The 14044-nt window shown below is 39.1% G+C and overlaps 2 protein-coding genes across 6 annotated transcripts; both read left to right on the top strand.

The window, feature by feature from the left end:
• The first annotated feature begins 1739 nt into the window (after positions 1-1739).
• Positions 1740-4096, top strand: LOC103332837 (dehydration-responsive element-binding protein 2C). The gene is made up of 2 exons (XM_008235596.3): positions 1740-1956; positions 2512-4096. The coding sequence occupies exon 2, from the start codon at positions 2557-2559 to the stop codon at positions 3721-3723; it is 1167 nt and encodes a 388-aa protein (XP_008233818.2). The 5' UTR covers positions 1740-1956; positions 2512-2556; the 3' UTR covers positions 3724-4096.
• A 2268-nt stretch (positions 4097-6364) lies between these two features.
• LOC103332836 (SNF2 domain-containing protein CLASSY 1-like) lies at positions 6365-13678 on the top strand. Of its 5 annotated transcripts, none has more exons than XM_008235595.3 (6): positions 6365-6730; positions 7792-7905; positions 8387-8640; positions 9429-10868; positions 11153-11299; positions 11557-13678. In XM_008235595.3, exons 2-6 carry the CDS (start codon positions 7854-7856, stop codon positions 13495-13497), a joined length of 3834 nt encoding a protein of 1277 aa, XP_008233817.1. In that variant the 5' UTR covers positions 6365-6730; positions 7792-7853; the 3' UTR covers positions 13498-13678. The 5 variants fall into 5 exon arrangements, with proteins under 5 accessions (XP_008233817.1, XP_088908308.1, XP_088908310.1 ...); XM_089052182.1 differs by having other exon boundaries at positions 6573-6713; XM_089052184.1 differs by lacking the exon at positions 6365-6730 and adding an exon at positions 7017-7237.
• Positions 13679-14044: the final 366 nt, after the last annotated feature.

Genomic DNA, 14044 nt, shown 5'->3' with positions numbered 1-14044 from the left:
GAAAAATTGTATTTTGATTCTGCAGCCAGAGAAAGCCACTGCGTCAGCAAATACGCGGAGTGGGACTCATCACTGTCGTAAAAACAAACTCCAGCTTTCCTTTCTTTCATGATCATCCTCCACCCCAACACTATTCTATGACCCAACCCAATCGCTTTTATTGCTCTCTCCATTTTGGACCACATAAAACTCAACGCGTCATTCATGACATGACATTTGGCCTCAAACAAACTGCCACCGTGTCCTACCCAATCTGCGACACGTGGTGCACATGCAAAGCCTGGACAAGGTGTGTCGACGAGCAAGACAGGAAAATCCTTCCTGACCGAATAAGGGAGACATTATTATTATCCTATCTTCGTTTTTGCTTTTCATTGTTTGGTTGGGCTTTAGATAATCTCTTTTTCGCATATATTATCTTGCGTGGTACAAGTTATAGTTTTTAATTAATTTTTTTATACGGAATTACAAGATATAGTTAGATATGTATTCTAATAAGAGATTCCTAATAAAATTATATTAATAACTTTGAGTTTTATATCATATTTAAATGTCTAATTTGGTGTCAATGTAGATTCATAGCTAATAAGATAAACCATGTCGTTGATTTAGGATGACTATAATCCAATAAATCTATATCGACGCAATGCTTTCTTTATGCATAAATAATTGTAGTGTGGATATTTATGTTGAAATTTTAGAAAGACCAATCGACAACTTATCACTATCAATATCGATATTGTCCTTAACTTAACCACATATATAGGCAGATGTATGTTGTATTTTATTTTGTCAAATTTCTGATGTGGAACTTTTTTCCACACCCCCGGTAGAACTACTCTTTAGTAGGCTACACATACAACCAATTCTACACCAATAACTTTTTTTAATTCGGGATTTAAATTTTGAGTTTATTTATTTATTTTCAACTCGGGTTTTGTCTGATTCTAGTTCAATCAGGCTAAGTAAACTAGCATGCTCCAATTATGGCTATCAAAACCAACTAGCATCCTCTGATACCATATTAAGATTTCAGGGTTTGATAATAAAAATAATAAAAATAATAATTTTAAAAGGACAAACATCGATATTGTCATAAATCCTAAGAGGTTTTATACAAAATACCTAAGTTTTATTAGTAATAGAACAATTCATTATATGTTGTATTTATTTTGTCAAGTTTTCGACGTAAGATATGATATGATTTAATAATTTATTGATATTCATATACCTATGCAATGTGATCACAGTACACTATATAATAATTTATATTTTTCTAGAGGTAGAACTTTATATTATGCCCAAGTCTTTAAGAAAGGAGAGGGGAAGGGGGAAAATTCAATCAAATCAACACCAAAGACTTGAAACTTGAAAGCACACCAAAGGCATAATTTAATCAAATTAACACCCAATTGGAGTTATATATATTTGATAAATTCCCAAAAGGATAAGAAGAAGCACACAGCAATGACGCATTAGCGGTCAAGTGGTACGATCGCAATTTCCAGATTCATCCAGGATAAAGTGGGAAGAGAAAAGGAGGGACAAAACGAGAAAGTACTTCGGGAGCAAGAAAGCGACGAGTTACTCGCTTGATTCGCGAAGGTTCGGGTGACACGTGCTCGAAGCCTCATTATCGAAACGCCACGACCCGACTAGAAAATCGCCACGTCATTGCTCAAATAAATATCGGAAATATCTAGAGAAGGCTATAAATATCTCTCACAGCTTGCTAATCTAAAGATTTCTGGATTCGCTTAGCTTCAAGCTTACAAAATAAATACTCTCTCTGAAGAACGCTCTGAGCAGAGCAAATCATTCAAAGCACACGCAACAACCAGGAGAAAATCGCTAAAACGCGTCTGAAAGTGTCGTTTCGATTGGAAAGGGGCAAGGCTACGATATCAATCCAAGAAGTTTCTCCCAGCCCGACTTATCGAGCCAAACGATTCTGAGGTTGGTTGAATTTTTTTTCTCTTAGCCTTTTGTTTTTGTTTCCTTTTTTCTTAATTTCATTGTTTGTTGCCTTTCTGATATATTTTCTTAGATTTTTTTGGGGAAAGAGTCAGTGTCTATTTCTTTGTTACCAATTCTTGTTTATTTGGGGTTCGGGAAACTGAAATCTGGGTCTTTCTGGTTTTTTCAGTATTTGAGTTTATTTGAAGGAATTTGGGCATTTTCTATTCGCTAAAAATTGGGTGTTTTCATGGTGATGGGTATTTTTCCTTGACGCGTACCTTTTTATTCCCTTTCTTCTTTCCTGAAACATTGAATTCCGTTTCTTTGGTGGCAAGTAAAACCTTTTACTAGTCTTTTTAGGCTGATTTTTTTAAGGAATACTTGGGCCCGAAGGAAGCTCCGAGTCCTTTTTCAAATTTTTTAGATTTATTTGGGTGTGCCCCCTGCTATATAAAAGCTCCAGCCGGTTTGTTTTTTCTTCTGTAGCTTAGAGAATTTTCTCTGTGCTCTATTGCAGTTCCTAATAAGAATTGCTTCTATATTTGAATGCAGATTGTTGAGAAAACTATCAATCAGTCTCTGAGTAAATTACAAGGAATGGGAGCTTATGATCAAGTTTCTAACGAGGTTGCTCTGACCTTGGATTCTACAAGGAAGAGGAAGACACGGAGTAGGCGGGATGGAACCTCTGTGGCAGAGACACTAGAAAAGTGGAAGGAATATAACAAACAACTGGAATCTGACAATAACGAGGGGAAAACACGTAAAGTCCCGGCCAAGGGATCAAAGAAAGGTTGTATGAAAGGCAAGGGCGGGCCCGATAATTCGCGCTGCAATTACAGAGGTGTGAGGCAGAGGACATGGGGCAAGTGGGTTGCGGAAATTCGGGAGCCCAACAGGGGAAGCAGACTCTGGTTAGGGACTTTTCCAACTGCCCTTGATGCTGCTCTTGCCTACGATGAAGCTGCCAAGGCTATGTATGGTCCAGCTGCTCGCCTCAACCTCCCGAATGTGGCAAGTTATTCTTCTTGGAAGGAATCTTCACAGGAGACTTCCTCGGCCACAACTCCATCAGGGTCTTCTGCAGTGGCAAGTCCAGGATGCTCTGGATCCACTACATCATCAAATCACTCTGAGGTTTGTGCAGATGAGGATTCCAAGGGTTTCCTTGATGTGAAAACTGAGAATGGTGAAGGCGAATCGGCAATTCATGCTTGCTCCAATGCACTCAATCAAGCCCTGGTGAAGGAAGAAACAAGGGATGAGTTTACTCAGGGTTACTTTCACAATGATCAACCGGCCGTCAAACCAGAAGCATATGTTGGGGATTTTAATTGGGCTGGTGGACCGTATACTGGGGATTATTTGGAGAACTTTGCAGAGGAGGAGGTGTTTGATGTGGATGAGCTATTGAATCCTTTAGACAATACTCCCGTTCGAAATCCAGAGCCAGAACAAGGTTTAGGATCTGATGTTGGTCAGCCTGGGTGCTCGGGCATGCACCCTTATGAGTGTGATAGGCCATCGAACTTGTCGTACCAGCTGCAGTTTCCAGATGCCAAGCTGCTTGGGAGTCTCAACCACATGGAGCAGGGCCCTTCGGGTGGCGAATACAATTTTGATTTCTTGAAGAGGGATGATGTTACTGGCGAAGATGATCAAGGATACTACAATCTGGGATTGTCTGACCTAGGCTTGGGAGATTTCACTGGAGGAACAATGCAACCGGAAGACGGAAGTTATAACTTTTCGATGGATATGTGAAGGCTAAATTTTGAAAGGGGGTCTAGTGGAGTGTAGTTTGAAGAACATCAATGTGGTTGTTTCCTCTTGCTTCTTACGTTTTAATTTTGGAGCGGACCCCATGAATGTGCTAGTTCTCTGTAGGTTTTAGATTGGAGAATTTGGCAGCGAAGACAATTTTCCCTTGTCATGTCTGGTCATTTTGTGTTCAACAGGGTGATGGGTTGACAGCCAACTTTTATGCTTCTTGATAATTCTATATTACTTACTAAATTAACAAATTCTTTTATTGTAGATATGAGAAATGAAGTATAATTGAAATATAGTATCTTGAATTTCAGTGTTCGTGTGTAAGTAAGGAAATGCAAATACAACAGCTTGTGCTTTTGAGACTCTTCTGTGGCTGCTACTTGTTTTCTGCTTCTTTTTTCTGTTTGCTTTTCTTGTTTTTGTTTTCCGATTGTCAATTGCTTTTCTTCCCCTTAACTTCATGACATCCCTTGATTTGCAAATTATCGTGCCACGGTTAAGTATTCTGTGGTTGGTTGACAATGTGCTATATGTCTGTTGGCGTGGCGGCTGTTGTATATAAGAGCGTAAGAAGCATCGACGCCTACCCCCTCTCTCTCAACCCTCTCTTGATTGCATGTAATATCTTTAGTCCCATCAGCCCTGGCCCATTCAAAACCCTTTCCCCAAGCTCCTCACCAAGCCCAAGCTCTCCCCAGGCTTCTAGGGTAGGCGCAAATCCCTTTGTACTGGAAGTTGAAGCTAATGAAAAATATGATAGGAAAATGGAGCATGATTTATAGAAGTTCATACGGTGGACAAACCTGGAATTGATGAACACTTTTGAATTTGTATTCAAACGTATTGAAGATGACGAGGAAAAGCCTCCAGAAATCTCAACGATCAAAATCAATAATCTGTAAATAAACATTTTCTTTGATATAAAAGATAATGATAAGGAGAACGTTGGAAGAGAATGCAAATTTACCCTATAAAGATTGTTTAACACTCGATTAACAAAACACTCAATGAACAAAATTGGTGACCATGAGTATAACAATACTCATCATCGTGTCATATCCATGTCAATAAGTTATAGGTTTGTAATTATCATTATTGTCGTTTTTGTTGTTGTTGTCAAATAACTCTATTCAAAGAGAATGAAGCAATACTACGAGAAGTGAAAGGCCTAATAGCATAGGCAGCACAACATAAACAAGCAAAGTACAGAGGCTCAACATTAAAACTTTTATAAAAATCAAAATCACAATTTTAGCATGCTCAAGCCCCCAAATACAATGATCTAGCAAAATAGAAAACCTTAGATATAAAAAATGGACAGCAAGTCCACAACCACAAAGGAGGGGTGTTTGGTACCAAGATGAACCAAAACCTCGAACAAAGAATAGGGGTGAACACGCCACCCCGGAAAAAAAAAAGCTCCCATAATCCAAGTAAAGAGTGCACATTGTACTTAAATTGCCTCCCCACACAAGATTGTGCCACCGAGGAAGGGGAGTGTAAAAGTGAGAAGCGGAGGCTGAAGAACAATATTAGTGGATAAGAGAGAAACAAGTACATTTAGAGCATCCACAGTGGGAGTATATATGGGGATGTATGTTAAATATACACTCCGAGTCACCGGAATGGTCTCCAATAGGGAGATGTAAATGGATGTAAATATACATCACCACTATGAGGATGTAAAATAAAATGTATATTTACATCTATTTTTACATCCCTTGCTAATAGGATCCACTTGAGAAAAGAGAAGAAAAATGAAAAAAAGTCAACATAAAAGGTTGGGATTCACGGCTACACCTCCGAATTTACACCTCCTCACTGGAGCAAAAATATATTTACACTCCCGGAGATGTAAAGGGATGTAAAGTGGCTTTACACCCCCGAATTTACACTCCCCACTGTGGATGCTCTTAGGGTTTTAAGATTTGAGTTTAACGTGGGGGAAATTAAATTGAAGGTAACGAGGAAGGGGAAATAACGTAAAAGCCCTGTATCTAAGATGTAGCTCATGGACAAAAGTCCCATTCCGGACGGACTCGACTCTCAGTGTGGTGTGGAGGAGGCGTTTGCGAACAATGTTTTTGAAATTAGTATTAACAAATTATGTGTTGGGAAAGTACACAATGTGGTCATATAGGTTTAGGGATATGCATGATTTATTTATTATCTTAGAAATTAAGTTTATTTATTAATTATTTATTGCCGTTTATTCTAGAATTGCTGTTTTGGTTTGGGCCGGGCTTTTAGGACCTCTTTTAAAAAATTTGTATCTTTTTGGTCAATCAACTTTTCATAAGCTATAATGCGGAATCTGTGGCTTTCGGCTGAGGGAAGAGCAAGAAAGGGTCAACTACCAGACAAAAGTGTTTGACTAAATGCGCTTCACTTCCACAATCGAGAACCACTCTGCTTTTTACGTTTTTTTCTGCTCATCTCCCAACAAACTCACACGAGCTTATTGCTTGCCATCACTCTGCCTCAGAATTCAGATCATCAATTTCATCACCAGTGGTGGCCCCCACCCAACAACCCCTAACCATCAATCACAGCCGTTGATCCACTCCGAGCTTCTCCAATTCCACCCTCCCCATCCCCAACTATTTACACCCGCTGCCCCTTTGCCGCGACTGCCTCTCTGTTTTGCGTTTCATGCAAAAAGCGCACAAATTTCAAGGATTTCGTTTCAGAACCTTATAGATTTCTCTGCTCCCTCTGTCACTTTCCACTGACGCACTCTCAGATTCTCTCTCTCTCTCTCTCTCTCTCTCTCTGTGTCTTTTCACAACACTCACTTCAATGCCCACTACTACATATTTCAAGCTTCACCATTTATTTGGCCTTTGCAGCTATCTTTATCGGCCCAAGAGCAAAAAGCTTAGCCGGAATCTGAGCTTCTCCGACCACCCATCTCTTCAGAAGCTCTAGTTTCAGCTCAATTTGCTTTCTTGCTGAAGTTTTGGCTACAAGTTGTTCCAACAGTGAGCAGCTAAATTGGGTTTGTTTGGTTTAACCTTAAAAGTTTTGATTATATTATTGTTGTTTCATTTTGGTAATTGTTTCTTTTCTATCTTTCTTACTTTTGCTGTTGTGGTTGCTGTTTGGGCATTTCGGGTGATTTTGGTACGGCATGCATTGATGGGATTGTTTACCATATGAAGGAACGTTTTTATTTTTATTTTTTTAAATCTTCCTTCGCATGTTGAATTGCAGATGTAGGAATAATATTTTCTAAATTCGACCAATAAATAAATAAAATGTTAATGTCTCTTCTTCTGATATGTAACGCATCTCAAGGATAACCATTTCCTCTCTCTCTCTCTCTCTCTCTCTCTCTCTCTCTCTCTCTCTCCCAATAATATGAATGATGCTTTTGGCTAACAAGGAATTGATGTGTTGCAGATTCCTATCCCTTTTTTCATCCTCATTCATTTATTTATTTATTTATTTACATTTTCCTAAACAAGGAATTGATTGAGAATTTTTTCCAGCTTATGGCTTTTGGGTATTACTACAGACTCTCGGTTTTCTAACGTTTGGCAGAAGAAAAAAGGGAAAATATAATTTATTTATTTATTGTTTTGATTTGTTTGTGTTATTTCTTGTTTTGATGGTGTAAATGTTGGGTCAATGATGTTACTTTTTTGGTAGTGCATTTACTTTTGTGTTCCTAATATGTAATTATTACCATATTATGATTATATAATAATAATATATGTATATATATATATATGGGGTAGTGTAACTGTGAGTCCGATATGTAAGCAGAATAGCGACAGGTGTTAGGCCAACATGAGCTATTAGCTCAAGTGGCAGAGCCGCAAATGGCATAGACATATATGATCGGTGAAAAGAGGTAGAAAAATCTAAGCTAGGTTTGAGTCTTTGTGGAGTAAAGTAAGAAAAGAAAACAAGTGACCACAGGTGTTTGATAATATTTTACTTTTCGTTTTTCTTGTGTATATGTGATTAGGGTTTCATGGCAATATTGCATTTAGCTTTCGTGTGTTCCAGTTTGAAATGTGTCTAACGGCAGTGCCTTTTTTGTTTGTGTTGCAGATATTTGACAGTGATTGTAGGGAGGGCGTAGGAGAAATTCGGGTACCAGTTGGCTAATCAAGATGAAGAGGAAGAGACATCTGTACCGATCTACCCATCCATTTGATGCTTATCGTAAGAATTTGCCTCCTCCCTTTTATGTTCTCTTAGTTTTCAATTTGGAAAATGGACTCTGTAATTTATTTCAAGTAAATGGCTTATCTGTTCAAAGTCTTGCTTTCTTGTAACACTTGAAAATTGAATCCACAAGTTGAAGTTAACTTTTTAGTGCGGCGGTAACATCACGTATCATGTAGACGTGGTAACACCACTTTTTAGTGCGAGCGCGACTGTCCCAAGCATTCGTCTTTCATTAATTGGTAGCAAATATAGGAATTTTTCATTCTTGAACTCCTTATTTATATACATTGTTGAAATGCAGCTGCCACTTTTTGTGCTATTATTTGACTAGCGGAGAAAGGGGATTGTTTTAATTCCTGTCTTGCACAGAAGCTCAATAGAATTTTATTTGTTGTTGTTATCAAATGGCCAATATTTTTCGTTTTCACTCATTAAATTCTTATCAATATCATTCTACTAACTTTTGGCTTGACAGCTTTTGAGGCTCTTTGCTGCGGATCATGGCATCCTGTGGAGCTTCTAGGCATCAGGAGTGGAACCATGACGATAAGTTTTGCAGACAATCATTCATGTGTCATTCAAAATAAAGGCCCATTCCCGAACATTCGAGTGAGGTCAAGACAGGCAAATTCATATGACTGCACCTGCTTTTTGCGGCCTGGCGTTGATGTATGCGTGCTTTCAACTCCTGAAAATACAGAAAACTCAGAAGAGAAAATTCGAGCTCCTGTGAGTGGCATTCTATAATTAGGCATTGTCACTTGGTATTTACGACTTTCTATAACTCTTACATGGCATATTTTCAAGTGTTGATGCACATGTTTGATAATTTTAATATTTTTAATGCAGCTCTTTGTGATAATCCATTTCAGAAAGCATGATGCATGTCTCTATAGATAAATTCACATGTTTTGTAAAACACAATACATTTCTTTTCCTGAGTGAGAGATCTAGAGATACACCAACTGTCTGGTCTTTCTTAAAAGTCCTCTGTTATCAGTTTGCTTTTGGCAGCCTTGAGACAACTTTTGCATTTCTTGGTTATATTCCATGTTCCTTGCACTTATAGAACAGATATCAATTTGTCCTTGGTCTGCTAACAGCTTCCAGCACTCGATTGAGGTTGAGATATGAAGAATTAACCCAATAACTAAAAGTAAAATTAAAATTTGAGGCAGCATTCCACATAAGTCTGTTTACCATCAGAATCTTGGGCAATGCAACCACCTAATTCGTCTATATGAAAACTAGAGATATCTCCACTGCATTTTATGATTTAAAATCGATTTTCCTATTCGTTGGCTAATCACTTTTGTTTTCTAAATTTTTCTTTCGATTCACATCTCTTGCATTAGATAGCTTCACTTTAGTTAGTTTTTTTCCTTTTTTCAAATTTGTTTAGCTTCACATCTTGGGTTGTTTAGGTATAAATGCCTGAAACTGAAAATATTAGTTTACGTTGGAAGTTGTGATTGCCTTATTGTTAGTTCGACCAACAGATTATCTTTCTAATATAGGTGATGGTTGATGCTCGAATCAATTCAATCAAGAGGGTGCCTCATGAGTCCCATTGCTCATGTCGCTTTTACGTTAACTTTTATGTGAACCAAGGCCCTCTTGGTTCAGAAAGAGCAACCCTTAACAAGGACGCTAAACGTGTTGGAATCCATGACATTTTCGTCTTCCAAACACTTGATCGTGATTCTTGTGCAAATGAGCACTACCGATGGGAGTTCTCTGCAGACTGCCCGACGCTGCCCAGAACGAAATTGCTGTTGGGGAAATTTTTATCAGACATTTCATGGTTGCTTGTGACATCAGTGCTGAAGCAGGTTTCATTTGATGTAAGATCAGTACAAAGAAAAGTGGTGTACCAAATTGTGGGAGGTGATGATGACAGCACTCTGTCAAAGTCTGACAATTATTTACATGCTGTCAACTTCAGAGTAGACGACGGGCTCCTGGTACCAATAGTAGTTGAATTTGTACCAGCTGATGCTACTGGGAATGATCCTACTGAAGGTGGACCATCATCTTCTTCTGATCTTTTGGGCCTGAGACGTTCCAAGCGTCAAAATGTTCGACCTGAGCGTTTCCTTGGGTGTGATGCTCCAGCAGAGATAGAGATTGGATATATTCGTAGCAGACCATATAAAGTAGATCATTCAGATGATGATGAAATGAATATACCACTATCACAATTGTTTGGAAAACATGCGAGACGTTCAGAAGAGCATACTGAGGCAGAACAAAAGGTTCGTTATAAGAAATTAAAGTCCAGCGAGGATCTCCATGCATCCAAAAGTGAGGATGATCTTGCAAGCGAAAGTGAGGATTCCCTTGAATGCAAAAGCAAGACTAAGTCGAGGAAGGTGAAATCAGATGTGGCTAAAAGGAAGAAACATCAAGCTCAACTTGCAATTGTTCCTCTGCCTGACAAAAGGGATCCTTTTGCCCTTGGACGCGGTCATCTAAATGCCAATAGTCCTGAAAAGAGTACAAAAGAGGGTGAAGAATTTCCGGCGAAGTATTATTATCATTACAGTTCTAAAGCAAAGAGAAAGAAGAATTCTGACTTAGATGATATGGACTTTCAAATGAAATGGGATGGAAAAGTATCCACTAGCAGAGCTAGCAGGGTTTATAACAACAGGCATAACTCCATACGCTCGAAAAGGGAGGGTCTCAGTGGAAGAACTTACCCAAAGAGGAGCTTAAGTGCAGGTGCATACAAGGAACTGATAAATACGTTTTTGAAAGACATGGATTGCTCAAATAAGCAAGAGCCAAATATTATGGACCAGTGGAAAGAATTTAAGGCTGGAAAGAACCCTGAGCAACAGAACGAAACTGAAATGCCCGAAGATGAGGATGAGGAGGAAATGTCCGAGACTGAAATGCTGTGGAAAGAAATGGAATTAGCATTGGCATCAGCTTACCTTCTTGATGGTGATGAGGTAAAATTTGATATATTTCCCTGGCAGCTAATTTTTTATTTATGACTCAATGAGGGATTCTCTCTCTCTCTCTCTCTCTCTCTCTCTCTCTCTCTCTGACCCTGTGTATGTGGGTGTGTTTGTTTGAAAATCATAGATTAAAACTTCAGAATATAATCTGGAAACTCTGCTAAATAATGCAATAACTCTTTCTAGCAAATAATTAAGTTGATGAGCATTCTGGTTTACCTTCAATTTCTATTTGATATGCCTTGCTTCATCTGATTTGGTAAAATGATTTTCAGGGATCACAAGGGAGCACGTCAGGTGGGACTGCACAAAAGTCTGGTGCAGGTTGCCGGCATGAATTTAGATTGAATGAAGAAATTGGGATGGTGTGCCTCATATGTGGTTTCGTCAGCATCGAAATAGGAGATGTTTCAGCCCCCTTTGTAAGTCAATGTCGAAACTCATTTATGGAAGAACTTTATGTCACATTCCTTGTGCTGCTATGAATTTGCATGGGAGAATGAACTTTCTATTCCGCAATATCATTTTTACTCATTCAATTAGGTTGATCTGTTACCATAATCTCCTGTCAAGAATGTAGGGTTCCAATTCCTTTGCGTATATATTTTTTAAAAGATGCTGGTGTAGGATCTGATAGTGTTGCTTCTAAAGATATCTAATTGTTTGTTTATTTTTCTAGGTGCAAAACACAGGGTGGGCCGCAGATGATAGAAAGATCAATGAAGAACAAACAGACGATAAGCGAGCTGAATACGAGGAATTCAATTTCTTCCACACTCGTACTTCCCCTGATGAGCCTGAGCCTTTATCAGAAGAAAATGACAACGTTTGGGCCTTAATTCCTGAACTTAGAAGGAAATTGTTATTCCACCAGAAGAAGGCTTTTGAATTTCTGTGGAAAAACGTTGCAGGATCTTTGGAACCAGCACTTATGGAACATAAGGCCAAGAAAATAGGTGGCTGTGTTATATCTCATTCTCCTGGAGCTGGAAAAACTTTTCTGATCATTGCATTTCTTGTTAGCTACCTCAAGTTATTCCCAGGAAAACGGCCTCTGGTCCTTGCTCCGAAAACAACACTCTATACGTGGTACAAAGAATTTATTAAATGGAAAATTCCTATACCAGTGTATCTAATTCACGGCCGTAGAACCTACAGAGTGTTCAAGAAGAAAACAGTGACCTTTACTGGAGGCCCGAAGCCGACGGATGATGTGTTGCATGTTTTGGATTGCCTAGAAAAAATACAGAAGTGGCATGCACAGCCGAGTGTTCTTGTTATGGGTTATACTTCATTCCTAACATTGATGCGTGAAGACTCAAAATTTGTGCACAGAAAGTTCATGGCTCAAGTGCTGCGGGAGAGTCCTGGGATCGTAGTACTAGATGAAGGGCACAACCCCAGAAGTACTAAATCAAGGTTGAGGAAGGGATTGATGAAAGTTGAAACGGACTTGAGAATATTGCTTTCAGGTACTCTGTTTCAGAACAACTTCTGTGAATACTTCAACACCCTGTGTTTGGCAAGACCAAAGTTTGTGAATGAAGTTTTAAGGGCATTGGACCCAAAATACAGAAGAAAAAAGAAAGGTAAGGAAAAAGCGCGCCATTTGATGGAAGCCAGAGCACGAAAGTTGTTCTTGGACCAGATTGCCAAGAAGATTGATTCGAACGAAGGTGAAGATCAAAGGATCCAAGGTCTAAACATGTTGAGAAATATAACAAATGGATTCATAGATGTGTATGAAGGTGGAAATTCAGACACCCTTCCTGGTCTGCAGATTTACACCTTGTTGATGAACACTACTGACATACAGCAAGAGATTTTGGACAAACTGCAAGACATAATGTCCAAATACCATGGCTACCCTCTGGAGCTAGAACTTTTGATTACCCTTGGATCAATACATCCTTGGCTAATCAAAACTGCAGCTTGTGCTGATAAGTTTTTTACCACTGAGCAACTAGAGGATCTTGAGCAGTACAAGCATGATTTGCACAAAGGGTCCAAGGTCAAGTTTGTTTTGAGCCTTATTTACAGGGTTGTCCGGAAGGAGAAGGTTTTGATTTTCTGTCACAACATTGCACCTGTGAGACTGTTTCTAGAACTGTTTGAAATGGTGTTTGGGTGGCAGAGAGGCAGAGAAGTCTTGGTTCTCACAGGGGATTTGGAGCTGTTTGAGCGCGGAAAGGTGATGGACAAGTTTGAAGAGCCTGGTGGAGCCTCAAGGGTCCTGCTTGCATCAATCACAGCTTGTGCTGAGGGAATTAGTTTGACAGCAGCTTCTCGGGTCATCTTGCTGGACTCCGAATGGAACCCTTCGAAGACGAAGCAGGCCATTGCCCGAGCCTTCCGTCCCGGTCAGCAGAAGGTGGTGTATGTTTACCAGCTCTTGGCAACTGGAACTCTCGAAGAAGACAAGTATGGGAGGACAACTTGGAAGGAGTGGGTGTCAAGCATGATTTTCAGTGAGGCATTTGTGGAGGACCCATCCCGCTGGCAAGCAGAGAAGATTGAAGATGATATATTGAGGGAGATGGTGGCAGAGGACAAGTCTAAATCATTCCATATGATCATGAAGAATGAAAAGGCTTCAACTGTGGTCAGAGGCAAGGACTAAATTAAGCCTTGTGTGATTTAATCTAGCTTGCAGCAATATTGGGCTTTCTTTCTTCTCTCAAGTATATTGAATTTTGCCAAGCGAGAAAAGGGAAAATGAGAACCTCCCATTTGAACTTGAATTGTGTAACGGCTAAGTTGTATCTTATTATCATGAATGGCAGTTATACTTTATGATCTCATAGCCAGATCAAATAGTTTGTGTTTAAAAGAGAAAAACAAATAAACAAAAAAAATGTAAATTTACTAGGGTTACCTCGAGATCATATGTTAGATTAGAATCTCTCCTCCCTAATATCGATTGTATCAACAAAAAAATTGACGGGCCTGAAAAGGAAAATCAGGCCCAAACCAAACAAGCCGGAGGCCCAAGCTGAAAGCAAACATACAAGAGATTAAAAGCCAAAAACTAAGAGAGTAAAATAGAAGCGGCCAAGTGAAGTCTCATCCTTCCTAGTGATTGAATTCTTCAAAGCCGTGCTAAACATCAAAGGCAGGCATTAACAAAGTGAGAGAATAGTATACCATACATATTACAATACATACTA

Source organism: Prunus mume, linkage group LG5 (assembly GCF_029339155.1).
Source record: "Prunus mume cultivar Tortuosa linkage group LG5, ASM2933915v1, whole genome shotgun sequence".
Lineage (NCBI taxonomy): Eukaryota > Viridiplantae > Streptophyta > Magnoliopsida > Rosales > Rosaceae > Prunus > Prunus mume.
The sequence above is the reverse complement of the archived record's forward strand: the minus strand, read 5'-3'. Positions and strand labels throughout refer to the sequence as shown.

What these genes read in the sequence shown, in the direction of transcription:
- LOC103332837 (XM_008235596.3), top strand. Translation starts at nt 2,557, where the DNA reads ATGGGAGCTTATGATCAAGTTTCTAACGAGGTTGCTCTGACCTTGGAT.
- LOC103332836 (XM_008235595.3), top strand. Translation starts at nt 7,854, where the DNA reads ATGAAGAGGAAGAGACATCTGTACCGATCTACCCATCCATTTGATGCT. An exon ending in ACCTTCTTGATGGTGATGAG is followed by an intron (nt 10,869 to 11,152) that starts GTAAAATTTGAT and finishes AATGATTTTCAG; the next exon opens with GGATCACAAGGGAGCACGTC. An exon ending in GAGATGTTTCAGCCCCCTTT is followed by an intron (nt 11,300 to 11,556) that starts GTAAGTCAATGT and finishes TTATTTTTCTAG; the next exon opens with GTGCAAAACACAGGGTGGGC.